The sequence below is a fragment of the Chelonoidis abingdonii genome, chromosome 9 (genome assembly GCF_003597395.2).
Source record: "Chelonoidis abingdonii isolate Lonesome George chromosome 9, CheloAbing_2.0, whole genome shotgun sequence".
NCBI classification, from domain to species: Eukaryota; Metazoa; Chordata; order Testudines; family Testudinidae; genus Chelonoidis; species Chelonoidis abingdonii.
In genome coordinates, this window is record NC_133777.1 from 20,840,468 (window position 1) to 20,854,519 (window position 14,052).

At 39.7% G+C, this 14,052-nt stretch overlaps 1 protein-coding gene across 1 annotated transcript in view; it reads left to right on the forward strand.

The window, feature by feature from the left end:
- SHISA9 (shisa family member 9) overlaps positions 1-14,052 on the forward strand; it is a 264,540-nt gene that overhangs the window by 238,177 nt on the left and 12,311 nt on the right. The window contains 1 exon segment of the mRNA XM_075069052.1: positions 6,805-6,849. Within this exon segment, the coding sequence (XP_074925153.1) occupies positions 6,805-6,849 (45 nt within the window).

Here is a 14,052-nt window from a genome sequence, read left to right on the forward strand (position 1 = left end):
AGGACACTAGGGGAGTGATTAAGAACTGGTTCAGAGGCAAGCAATATCGCCCTGAACCTACCCCAGAGAAGAGAAAGCGCGAGACCCAGAGAACAGTACCGGCAATTTGCCACACTACCCCAGAGAATAGAAAGCGCGAGACCCAGAGAACAGTACCGGCAATTTGCCACATCACGTATAGGGCTACTAAAGGTGCAGGATAATGGCAAATTGAGCCAAATCGCTGTTCCCCCCCCTTCCCCAGAAACAACACTTGCTTTCCCCACTGGAGTCTTACTGGGCCTTTCTGGAACAAAAGACTACAATTTACACTTCCCTGCAATAGTGGGAGCAGATCCAACTTCATGAATCACTAATAAACTTGAGTGTTTATTGCCATCTGCTGCCCCCTTTCCATGCCCCATCTCTATCCAGCCAGAATTTTTTTCCCCAACAGCATTAAACTCCTGCCACTGCCCAGGATGGATATCAGGGATGACGTCTGATGATATACGTTCTCCTACTGCCTGCTCCCATGGAATCGAGAGCAATAGTTCTCAACCTAGTCCATGTCATTTGACTCGTTTTTAATGAGTTAGAATGTCAGAATCATTCCCAAAGATTAAACACATGCTATTATTTGTATTACATTAGTATCTAGGAGCTCCAGTTGTGGACCAGGACTTCCTTGTGCTAGGTAATGTACAAATGCAATATACTAAAGGTTCTACAAGCTTTTCCCCAAAGCCACTTCTTTCAAAAAATTGCATTGAATGCTGGGTGGCATAGAGCACTCAGTGTTCAGCCATCTTAATTTTTTTATCACCTGTAATGGCAAGATCCTGGTCTCCTTTGGTACTTTTACAATATTTCATTATTTATGTAGAAAAGTGCAGAAAGTGGTTATCTACATAAATTATTTTTATTTCCAATTCATCAACCTTGTTTGTACTCCATGCTTAAATGGTCATTGTTCATTTATGCACTGCTGACATAGAAAGCTCTTGAAAAGGACGGGGGTAGTGTACCTGAACATGTTCACTAAATCGGAGTGCTGGGATTTACTGAACACAATGTCACTTCCTCATAAGACTTTGCAATCCATTTTTGAGCCTTTGGACATTCAGAAGGCATGATTATTCCAACTTGAACTTCTTCTCCTGAGCTATAAGAGTTGACTGCCATACTGTAGCTGAAAGCTAATTTTCCCTCAGTCAGAGATTCATGCAAGGTATTAGATATCTTCATGCATTAATATATAGGCAAACAGTTAGCATTTTTAAGTCCCAATTCTGCACTCCTGACTCACATAAATAGTTCATTTCCTTCCAGGATTTTCAAGGAGTGGCAAGTGGCCAAAGCACCTGTTCTCAGTGGAACTACTTGCATAAACAAACAATCCTATCTGCATGCAGCTGAATGACCGCCTCATAATTCACAGCTCCCAGCATCCTTTGAAGTTTAGCAGTTCTTTGATCCCACAGGGGATAAAGTTAAACAGCATACTTATCCTATTCATGGCCAAAGTGAGAAACTACAAATATAATGCTGAACCGCCCCCCACCCCCGACAATTTCTCCTGCTTTTTCACTTTTGCCTAAGAGGTGGGTTTTTTGGTTGTTTTAGCTATATATGACACATTGTGGCTGCTATCGGCAGTTCAGAAATCTCATTGGCAGAGGTGAAGCATGCAAGGGAAGCCATCTTTCCAATTCTGGCGACCCTGGAAATCTATGAACATGTGGGCGGAGACTAAGGGACAATGAGATTATTGTGAGGTTGTCCTCAAGGATTTCTCCTTGAACCATACCCTCCAGTGGGAAGGATTTGGTAGGGTGGAGCCATGCCCCCTCCTAACCCTGCAGATCCTGGGGATTTACAAAGAAGGGATTCCCCATTCTGTGCTGAGACAGGGACTATCTTGCAGGAATGATTGTTGCTCCACTGTTTCGTCTTCCCCAAGTAGCACAGCCTCTGAAGAAGCTACCACTCTTAGCTGGGACCCCTGCAGCTGCTCCGTGAATCATAGAATACCAGGGTTGGAAGGGACCTCAGGAGGTCATCTAGTCCAACCCTCTGCTCAAAGCAGGACCAATTCCCAACTAAATCATCCCAGCCAGGGCTTTGTCAAGCCTGGCCTTAAAAACCTCTAAGGAAGGAGATTCCACCACATCCCTAGGTAACCCATTCCAGTGCTTGATCACCCTCCTAGTGAAAAAGTTTTTCCTAATATCCAACTTAAACCTCCCCCAATGCAACTTGAGACCATTGCTCCTTGTTCTGTCATCTGGTACCACTGAGAATAGTCTAGATCCATCCTCTTTGGAACCCCCTTTCAAGTAGTTGAAAGCAGCTATCAAATCCCCGCTCATTCTTCTCTTCTGCCACACATGAGGCCTAAAGAAAAGTACTGTAATATAAACCTGAATTGTATTACCTCCCACACAGATTGTTCTAGAGGGAAGGGATTTCTGCATGGCAGACAGTGGCACCTCTGCTATGCTACCCACTAGATTACATGGAGCTCCAGTTAAGGGGCATCTACACAAAGCAAGAGGTGGAGCTGGGGAGAAATAGGTAGGAAAACAATACTATGTAAGCACTATCCCCTCCTTGCACACAACACAGAAGATGTGTTTATGGCTTCATGGGGGATGATTTTTTAGAAAAATTAAAATTAAATTAAAATTATTAAGCATAATGTAATTATACTATGCGACCAACTGCCACCTACCACACTGTTAGACTGATAAGTAAAGAACCACATTTCTTTGCAAAGGTGCAAGGAGGGATTGCAAAATAAATACCACACTGGGACTTTTTCATTTCCAACAGCAAAGAACTATCAGCTACTATTTCTTTAAATCGTGGCGCAAAAATGGATTAAAAGAATCTTAGACACAGGAATAGCTCACTGAGTTTAATGCCTAGGAAACAGACAGGGAAGTACAGATTAAGACATCATTTGTCATATCCAGAGGGTAATTCGGTTAATAATTTCATATATTTAGAGGTATGTGCAGTGTCATATATAATGCTAGATGAGGCAATTTGCCTGATTCAGCACTGGGGCCATGGATCTATCAGAACTAAGTGTGACATAAAAGCCTGATATAAAATCTAGCGTGGCTGGAGCTTTGGACCTTTCGGGTGTTAATTTGCTAAGTATTATGTTAGGTAATCGCTGCTTTTCCCCCAAGGTACAGGAGATGTAGTTCTAAGTATCTTGGCATTTGTGGGCTAAGCATGAAATCAGAAATACCTTGGGACCACATTTTTGAAGCTCAGTGCTGTCCAAGGAGCCCTTCTCTCTTCTCATATAGACAAATTGTGTCCTATTTGGTTACTCTCTCTGTGGGTGTTTCTGCTGAGAACTTGAAAATTGCTGTCCATTTTGTACAGACTTTCAGGGCCCATTCCTGCTCCCAGTGAAATCATGCAGACTTTTTCTGACTTGAGTGGCAGCTGGATTAGTTCCTGTATATCCCTTAGATGTTGTCAGAGGAAAAAAATGCCCTACCCTAATGTCCTTAATCAACATTTCCCCCTTTCCTATAATGTAATGAACTAATTGTCACTTTTTACCTCAGAGATGGGTGCATTTGAATTTAGCTATGAGCGCTGCTTGTGAAATGCCTTGGTATCCCAGATACCATACAATATAAGTAGTCTGGCTGGTGTCTTATTGCAGCCTTTTAAGAAATTACATTTTATAGTAGACTCCTTTGCTACCTGGTGATTTTCTCTTTCTGGGGCCTGGGGAATAGGAGGATTAGTAATTAACCATCACAAAAGGCAATGTTCATGTTACAGACACATCCATCCCTCAGCAACTGAATAGAACTGTGAAAAGGTAGCTCTTTAGGGATAAGACTGGTCTTAGTAGAAGTGACACCTAGACTGTGGAGAGGGCGGAGGAGAGACTGCAAACAGCGTTAGGTCTAGTAGAGGCAGCTTTAACACCAAAGTAGGACTCACACAAATACTTTCATTTGTGTCATCTCACCTTTACTTGTCAAGTAGTGTATCCAGCTTTAAAGAATTTTGCAGGAGTTAAGGATGGTTATCAGCAGCACAAAGGCATTTTATTATTTGTAAATAGTCACTAAAGTAGTAAAGTATAGAAAAGATTTAGAAACTATTATTCAGATCTCATCTTAAGAGAGAGAATACCTGGACCACTGGATGTCTACTTATTTTTGATAAACAGATTTAGGATTTACTAAGCTGAACACTGCATGTTTTTTATCTTAAGGAACGAATTTGACCCAGTGTCTATTTTCATTGGTGAGCGTGAACCTCATGAAGTTTTCAGAGTCTGTCAAATTCTCAACCTATTTTTCATTCTTACATGTCTAGTTTAAATTTGCGAATCTCTTTAATTCCAGTGATCCAAATCTATGTCCCCCCTGCTCTAAAAAGGATTTCAGTTTTAATCAATTAAAGGAAAGCTTGCATTATGTTTTATGTTAAAGACATCCCTCCCCCACCAAAAGCTAGGCTGGTTCTTTGAAAGTGAATTGAATTTCCAAACCCATATTATTTGATAGTGTTCATAATAAGACAAAACTAATTTCCCACATACCTGTCTTCCATAGTGTACAATGTGTAGACCTGTAACAGCAGCAGCATTTATCCAATTGGCCTACTATCATAAGCATAAATCCCAATTCTGAACCTTAGCGTCCAAAATGTGGGTGCCTAGCATGAAACCTCCAAGCTTAATTACCAGCTTAGATCTGATGTCGCTGCCACCAGCCAAAAATTCCAGTGTTTTGGCTCACTCTGGTCTCCCCAAAACCTTCCCTGGGGGACCCCAAGATCAGAGCCCTGAGTCTCACACCAAAGGGAAAACACCGTCTCCCTTGTCTCCTCTTATTCGTATTCCCCAGCTCCCCCTCCCTGGGTTATCCTGGCGATACTGTACTTAATCTTGAATGCAAAAACAGGGAGGGCATTTACCTCCCCCACTCCTTCTTCCCCTAGGCTGCACAGGATGTCACCCTCGTAAAATCTAAACACAAAGAGAATTTCCCTTCCCTTCGTTCCTTAGCCTACCAGAGAAACTCAAACAGTCTTTAAAAGAAGCTTTATATAAAAGAAAGAAAAAACACATAAACATGATCTCTGCATCAAGGACATTTACCACAGGCTATTGCTTATAAGAAAAATATGAATAAAACAATCCTTATTCAAAAAGAAATACAATTTAAACATTCCAGCAACTACACACATGAAAATAGTGTTAAAAACAAAAACCAATAAAAGCCTATTGTTTTTTCTACCTTTGTACTCACAACTTGGAACTGAAATAGTAGCTGAAGATAGAAAGAAGCCTCTTCATAGCGAGAGACAGACAAAAGACACACACCCAAAAATTCCCTCCCTGACTTTGAAAAAAATCTGGTTCCTTGATTGGTCCTCTGGGTCAGGTGTTTGTGTTCCTTTTGTTTAACCCTTTACAGGTGAAAGGAAACATTGAACCTCACGGCTATCTGTATTTATGACACCTACGTGAAATACCCATAACTTTGATTTAGGAAGGGTTTTTCCCTCTATTGCTAGTGGATGCATGGTTTGGTGGCAACAGGCTAACAATCAAAACAGGTTTATTTCCATCCATTTAGTGATCGGTAAGAAGCCAGTAAATATATTTTAATGAAAACTTTATGAATTACACATTGGACTTTACGGTAAGTGATATAACAGGAAATGTGTGCGATGATGTCTAGGCCTTGTCCGTGCTACAGAACAAAAATGGTTACAGCTGAACAGAATTCAGTGCCTTTTGTATATGCTCCATTTACAAATAAAAACATGGCTTCCCCCTTCCCACTCCAACTGCCAGCCCTGCGGGATTTCACAGGGTCTGGTCAAGTCAGTTACACCAACATTTCCAAAAGAACCCACCCCTGAGACATCTAGGAATTGATTTTCATAGCTGCTGAGCATCCACTGCTCCCACTGACTTCAGTGACCCATTGTGAGTGCTCAGCACCTCTGAAAATTGGGCCAGACTGTCTCTGGTAAGGCCTCAAATTATGGAGAAAATCATAGTCTCAGTCCATCCATTTTTGAAATGGGTATAAAACTGACCTCACAAAGCTTTCATGAGGCTCATTAGACTGTTTATAAAGTATTTTGAGATCTTCAGATGAAAATTTCTACATGAGTGCTGAAGTAATTTGAAATAGTCAACTTTGGATGAATAGGGAAAGATGCAGAAGAGAACTTAATCAATAGCTGAATAGTTTCTCATGACTAGGGGCTCTCGGTACACTGCTTTTATATGCTTTATTTCATTTTGACACTCTGTTTGTGTAAAAGTCATGATAACCGTATGATATTTTGTGCCTAATGTCGACCTAAAGTTATGCTTTCTTTTTAAGTCCCCAAAAGTGAAAATTAAAGCAACCTTTTAAAGAAGGGTGCTAATTTAAATCTTACACAGTGCTGGGGTTAAGACAGAGAAGGGCAATGAAAGTGTATGAGAGGGATTCTGATAGCTCATTAGCATTTAAAATCAGGTGTGTACTGCAAGAAGTGAAATGGAGAGTTCTGGCTTAGGGAGGCAAACTTGTTAAGGGACAGATTCCAATTCCCGTACTCACCTTATTTATCAAAGTAGCTCCACTGAGTTCAGAGGGGCCATTTGTGGATTAAGATACTATTGAATATGAGCTACCGTATGAGAATCAGGTCCTAAGCAGAGTATAATATCTTTAAATATATATCTTTAAACTATTTGTATTCAGTGTACTGTGCTTCTGATGTTTGTGATATGAAACTGAACAAACATACTAGCATGTCTTGATTATTTTTTAGGAGGGTATGATGGTGATTTTCCTGTGATGACACTTAAGTCAAAAGGTACTGTAGGATCTTTTGCTCTTTTGTTCTAACCAAAATCAAAACCCAAATGCAGATAAATGTTAGCAGTCTTCACCTTTGTACAATGATGCACATTGACATCAGCTGTGTGGTTTTTTTTTCAACAATGCCAGATAGAGCAATTAGGCAAATGATGGGAATGAACCCTTTATTGTAAATATTATATAAATAGCAGCTGTTAACAGTCTGCCATTTCAGTATTGCAAAAGCTGTTCTAACTGGAGCAAATGAGTATAAGAAAGGTAACTCACAGGTAAGAAATCACAGACATTACTGCTTTACTCCTACACTCCTATATGGTAATAATAAAAGGCTTGGGGGGGAAAACGTGCAGTAACACGATTTGCAAGGCACTCAATGAATTCTCTCACTTTTTTTTTTGGCCTAAAAGTTGAATTTTTCTGAAATATTAGCTATGTGACTACAACAGCTAAAATCCTCACTACAATATCTGTGGCATAAACCAGAAAGTCACATCACATCATCATGGTAACACTTTAGATATGATTTCTGGCCTTTATGGAGGAGAAAGTTTATGTGCCCCAGAAAGCCAGGTAAGCCACTATTATGAAAAAAAAGTGTGTTTCCTCTTGTAAACCACAGAGAAGACAGACTGGTTTGCGATGCTGTTGCCTATTTCAAAATTATAATCCTATATCATGGGCTTTCCTATTGTATGACTGGTGAGTGTAGAAGAATGACCTAGTGGTTATGATTACTACCCTCAGTGGGCAGTTGAGCTCTTATGAAGGGAGAGACTCTTACATGACAAGAGCAGCTAGCTGGGAACCATTTCACAGGAAATTCCACAATATATGTTTTCCATTCCGAAATGGAATGAAAACAAAATATTTCAAAATTTTCCATGAGATGAAATTTAAAAAAAAAATCATTTCAGGTCAAAACGTTTTGATAAAAAAAATCAAAACATTTTGTTCTGATTTTGATTTTTTTCATGTTTTAAAAATATTTTTATATAAAGCAATTAATTTGGTTTAAAAAATTATTTTCACTATGAAAAATCAAAATGTTTCACTCTGAAAATGTTAAAATGGGACATTTGGACATTATCAAAATGCTTTGTTTCATTTTTTCCCCCAGAAACAACATTTAGTTGGAAGTGACACATTTAGTTTTGACGAATACAGCAATTTTGACAAAATGACAGTTTTGACAGCTTCAACAAAAAAATTCCCCCCTCTCCCCAGCTCTAACGACAAGCTCCTCTCTTGTGATTAAATGGAGCATCAGCCAAGGAAACTAACTGTTCAGCCAAAGTGGCTCCTTTTCAGTTTCTGCCCTATTTTCTCTATCTATATTAAAGCTATTGAAAGGATTCAGTTCCCAGGTATTGGAGAATTTTGCTTTGCATTGGGAACAACCCCCAAAACAAAATGAAAATTCAGGTGAAGCCTCACATGTTGGCTGACTTGGGGTGAAAAGGTCACATAAAATCAGTAACCTCAGAATTCAATATGGTTTACTCCTAAAACTGTAAATCAACCAAGATTGCTTAAAAACACATCCCTGCTTTGCTGAAAGGTTCAGAAATGTTGCAGAATTCTGCCCAGGTAGAGGTTTCATCATGAAAGTTTCATATGGCTCTAGTGTAAAACTGACAGGCAGAAAGAAAGAAATGTGTGGGATGAAGCTAAGGCTTTAAATTTATATTTTCCTTGTTATTGCTTAACATCGCTCTCATTTTTTTAAAGTAACAACTATTGGAACTAATTTTGTAACAGTTAAGATTTAAGAAGCCAGCTGACTTCAGTTCAGAGCAGTGGTGACTAAAAGGTTCTTTGAAATTGTAGCTGTTAATAAAAAGATCAAAGGAAACTATTCTTGCAAAAACAACTATAATAGTACTGTTGTGAGTTTAGCTCTCATTTTAATCAATACCATTCAAATTAAGAGCCCGAGGGTAAAATTCTTCTCTCAGAAGCAATGGGGTAAATCTGGAGTGACTCCATTGAGGGAACAGAGCAAAATCAACCCTATTTCAGCGTAAAAAAATTGTGTCTAAGTTACATAAACTGTTCTGAGAGATCTGAACTGAGGCTTCTTGTGTGGCTCCCCACAGCAGGACAATGAGTAACATTTGTAACTGACTAGGCCAGTGTTTCCCAATGGTGGGTCCCAACCCACTAGTGGATTGAGGGAAGATACTAGATGGGTCGCCACATTCCAAGCCAGATTAACCCATCTCTGGTCCCTAGACAAACATATACTTCTCCTGGCCTAGAGTGGAGGGGAAGCCCTGGAAGTAGGGTGTGGTGGGATGGAGAGCAAGCCCACCCCACACTCACCTTGCAGCAGCAGCTCCTGTCTGATGGGGCTGGGCCTGGCTCCCTCTCCTGGCCACACTAAATGACAGTGACCCTGTGCACCAGGTTGCAATGCCCACAGTGAAGAGCCAGGCCCAGCCCTGTGGGACAGGAGCCACCACTGTGAGGTGAGCTTGGTCTCCAACCGTTCTCTTCTCAAGGCCTCCCCTCTGCAATGGGCTGGGAATAGGGTTGTGGTGCCAGAACAGATGCACATATGTAATGGTAGGTCACAAAAGAAGAACACACAGCTGGTGGGTCACCTTAATAAAAAGTTTGGGAATCAATGAACTATGGCAGTCAGACGTTCAGACTTTTAACAAAAACAGGTATCATGATTTCAAGGGCCTTTTTGTTTTCAGAAGTTAAACTGAAGTTTAGCACTTAGTCAAATTTTAGGACTGATGTGACAAAATTGCATGGTAAGGAATTGTCCTTGTCCTGTGAGTTTAAGAACAAATTTGTTGTTAGCTTTTTCAGTCCATAGTTAGATAACATAAATACACATGTTTGTGGAAACAAAAATATATTTTTAGTCATTGAAACATGTTCTGGAATACTGTGTTATTATTATTTGAAACACGGAACTTAATGTTTATAAGATTTGTTCATGCATAAAAGGATTGCTACAAACATTTCAGATCTAGATTACTGAAGGAGGGAAGGAAAAGCACTTTTTAACATAAACCTGGAAATCTCTCTTATGTTAACTGTAGTAAACTTACTCCGCAGTCCGTTTAGTTCCCATTGATGTCAGTGGGAGTTTATTTCAGGCAGGACAGCAGGACTGGATTGTTAATTTGTATTTCAAATGGTAATTTTTTGCCTATACCCTAATATGCAGGGAAGGTTGTCAGAAAACTGAGAAAAATATGTTCAAACTGTATTAATTTATGAAATAAATATTTTGTAATAGACATTGGCTTTTTTTTTTTTAGTGAAACCCATCCCATGATTTGGCAGGTAATTTACTTCCCAGTTGTAGATGCCATGCAAGGATAAGTGTTAATATTCATTGTGAAAGGGGGGAAAGAGAGATCATTATGAAACAGATTTTAAATTACAGTATACCCATTGGCTGGAATTTTCAAAGGAGCCTGAGGGAACTGGGTGCCTAATTCCCTTATGTACCTTGGAAAACCTAACCCATCGCCATGTGCTTAGAACAGGGAAGTGGAAATCTTTTTATTTTGTTCTCAGATTTTCACTCACTATTTGACATTGAGTGAGTAACAACCTCGCTGTGCTTAAATTTTGCCTTTTATAAAATGTGAATAATACAAGGCTCGTGTCAGGCTTAATGCATTGCTGTCCATCAACAGATTTCAAATCCTCTGACAAAAGCTACTATTTTATTAGTTTAACACAGTGCAGCATAATTTGCTTCCAGGAAGTCAGAGTCTCTTTATTATAGACTCATAGACTCATAGGTCAGAAGGGACCAATATGATCATCTAGTCTGACCTCCTGCACAAGGCAGGCCACAAAACCCTACCCATACACATTTATAACAACCCCTAACCCATGACTGAGTTATTGAAATCCTCAAAATTGAGATATGAAGACCTCAAGCTGCAGGGAATCCACCAGCAAGCGACCCATGCCCCACGCTGCAGAGGAAGGCGAAAAACCTCCAGGGCCTCTGCCAATCCGCCCTGGAGGAAAATTCCTTCCCGACCCCAAATATGGCGATCAGCTAAACCCTGAGCATGTGGGCAAGACTCACCAGCCAGCACCCAAGAAAGAATTCTCTGCAGTAACTCAGTTCCCATCCCATCCAACATCCCCTCACAGACCATTGAGCAGACTTATCTGCTGATAATCAAAGATCAATTGCCCAAATTAAACTATCCCATCATAACATCCCCTCCATATACTTATCAAGCTTAGTCTTAAAGCCAGATAAGTCTTTTGCCCCCACTACTTCCCTCGGAAGGCCGTTCCAGAACTTCACTCCCCTAATGGTTAGAAACCTTCGTCTAATTTCAAGTCTAAACTTCCTAATATCCAGTTTGTACCCATTCGTCCTCGTGCCTACATTAGTACTAAACTTAAATAATTCCTCTCCCTCCCTAACGTTAATACCCCTGATATATTTATATAGAGCAAGCATTATGAAAAATCTCTATTCAATGCACTGGTTTCCTAACATTGGTTGCAACTGATATATATTTGTAATTTATTAATCTGATAATAGTATACAATGTATGTAGCCAGTATACTTTGATTGGTAAATAAGGATGACACCACTGTATTACTTTGTAAAATAAAATTAACACTGTAATTTAAAATGATGCAAACCTGTGTGGCCTATTATAAAAATACCTTTTGAAAAGAAGTTGTTTTACATGTCCATAGAGAGAAACCTGCTTGATCTTACAAAGTATTTGGAAAAGAATAAGAAAAAAAATACCAGAAATAATTAGCCCCTTTGGTGTTTATAGTTCTTGGCACATGTTCAGAAGAGGGGCACTTCTGCTTCTAGACATGTGGATAGTCTCAAGCTCCAGTGATTTGCTACCTACCAAGCAAGGTGCCATGGAAAATCTCATGCATTATGTCTAGTGCCTGAGGAGTTAATCAAATTCTGTCTCAGAATTACCAGCCAAGCAGCAGACTTCACTGTCTGCAGTGGGTGCAGAGAACATTGCGGAGACTGCAGGCTCTAGTTACCAAGTCTAATTACATTCATATTCTAAAATATTCCTACTGTATTTCAAAACCAAACATTCTCTGGCCTCCTGACTATTTCAAAAGCTGTCATAAAGTAGTCAATAGAACAGGAGAAGAGCTTGGGCCTACATGTTTATGTTTAATCATTTTTCATCACATGAAAGTAGCATTTTATTTATTGGAAAACAGAATGCAGTCTTGTGTCTGGAGGTGGACAAGCGCCTTTCAAACAGCGTCTGTGGAGGAGAAGAATGATTTGATATGTCTTTTTATGCTTGGTCTCTCTCCAGATCAGTATGAAAAATGAGTAAACTGATAAAGTGGTACAGTATGTTAGAAAAGGAGTAACAGAGCCGCACAAGTAGGATTACCAGCCCTGTGAGACTCATTTACATCCAATTCTGAGCATTATATGTATATATATTTATTTTAGTTGCTTACCAAACATCCCTATCACTAATATGGATCACAGCATATTATGACTGCATATTATTTTCTATCTTTCTTTGCAGACTGTTACAAATAAACTGGTGGGAGAGAAAAGGTGGAGTAGAAAATGCTGGTAAATATAGAGGGGGAAAAAAATCAATCTTTTACAGTCCATGGACTGAATTCTCAGTTCTAGCCAAGCTGTGCTCAGTACAATAATGGAAATGGAGGGAGGCAAAGATGACTTGAAGCCACTTTTCACTTTCCTTATTCTCAGTCTAGCTCATGACTGCTCTAACTTGTGCTCAGCTGCAACAAAGCCAGCAAGAAGTCATTCCACAGGTGACAACAGCTGGTGAGCAGTGAGCTGCCACAGCCATACCTCCTCCCTTTTGCAACATTGCGCGCGTAAAGACATATCCTATCTTCCTTTATCTCTACAACCATTGTTTGAAAGGAGCTTGTCTACTTCCAGACATGAGACTGCATTCTGGTTTCCAGATTTCCCTATGCCAGACAATTACAAAGGTGGGCAACCAGAGCTGTTATACTGGCTGTATGTTGTCTGGGGAACCCCTACATGCCTAGCACCGTTCTCTGGGTATTAGTTCTATCTGCCTGGACGTAAAAAATGAATTGAGCCCTATTTTTTAAGTTATTTTTAAAGTTCATCCAACTGAACTCAGTGAAACTGAACCAAACTGTAATTTTGTCTTTTGCCCCAGCATAGGAAACATTAAGTTACTATAGGGTTGATTCTTTGTAGAATTAATTCTGCATTAGTTTTCACATGAACTCTGGTAAAAGTACCTAAAATGAACAGGACTCAAGTAGTTTGGCAGCTTCTAAACACATTGTTTTAGCTTCAGCTCAGACAAGTAAACAGAGGCAGTCACAATATTTAACACTAAATCAATTTGACTGTGGTACAGTAACTCGCAGTAACATATAAGCCAAGGCAGGATTCTAATATCTCCTTAGGCTCCTCACTATGAAGTCTTCCCTTGAACCATCTCATGGGGACTTTCCAACTTCTTTACTTGGAGAGGTATGCAAGGTTTCCCATCTTAACATTCGATGGCTGTAACTACACAATAGCTCAAATCAAAGACCACAGGTAGAAGAAAGCAAGCCCCAAAACAGTTTTACCAGTGTACACAGGCTAAGACTTACTCATAGGAAGGTGCACAGTATCTGCTACTCATTATACCAAACTGAATCACTTCCTGTTCTCCCTCTCATTTGTTGTTGTCTCCCTACCTGTTATCTCTAATCTTAAGTTCAAAGTGCAAGTTCTTGGGAGCTGGAACTGTTTTCTTCCATGCCTCATACAATGGGGCCTTAAAGCCCAGTCAGACAAGAAAACCCCCACAAATTTGCTTATTCATAACCTCATTTTTTACTTTCCACTATGCAATATTTGCAATTGCAGCATTTACAGAGGCAAAAGTTTGCTAAGAAGTAGATGTGCAGAAAAAAAAATTCACAAATATCAATGGAAATGTGTTCACATGAATATTTGTGCCAGAAGCATTTGAATGGCCATTTTGAAGACTAATTAAGGTACAGAAACAATACTGTGTAGCTTTGGTGGCATGTCATACAGCATGGATAGAAAATACTGAAAAAAACAAATAAGGTATTCTCCTGGCCAAACTCCCATGGTCTTCAAGGATGCAGGATTTCACCCATACTATTTAGCTCATAAGCAACATATTGTCTAAAATACATAATCACATAATTTTGGATTAAGAAC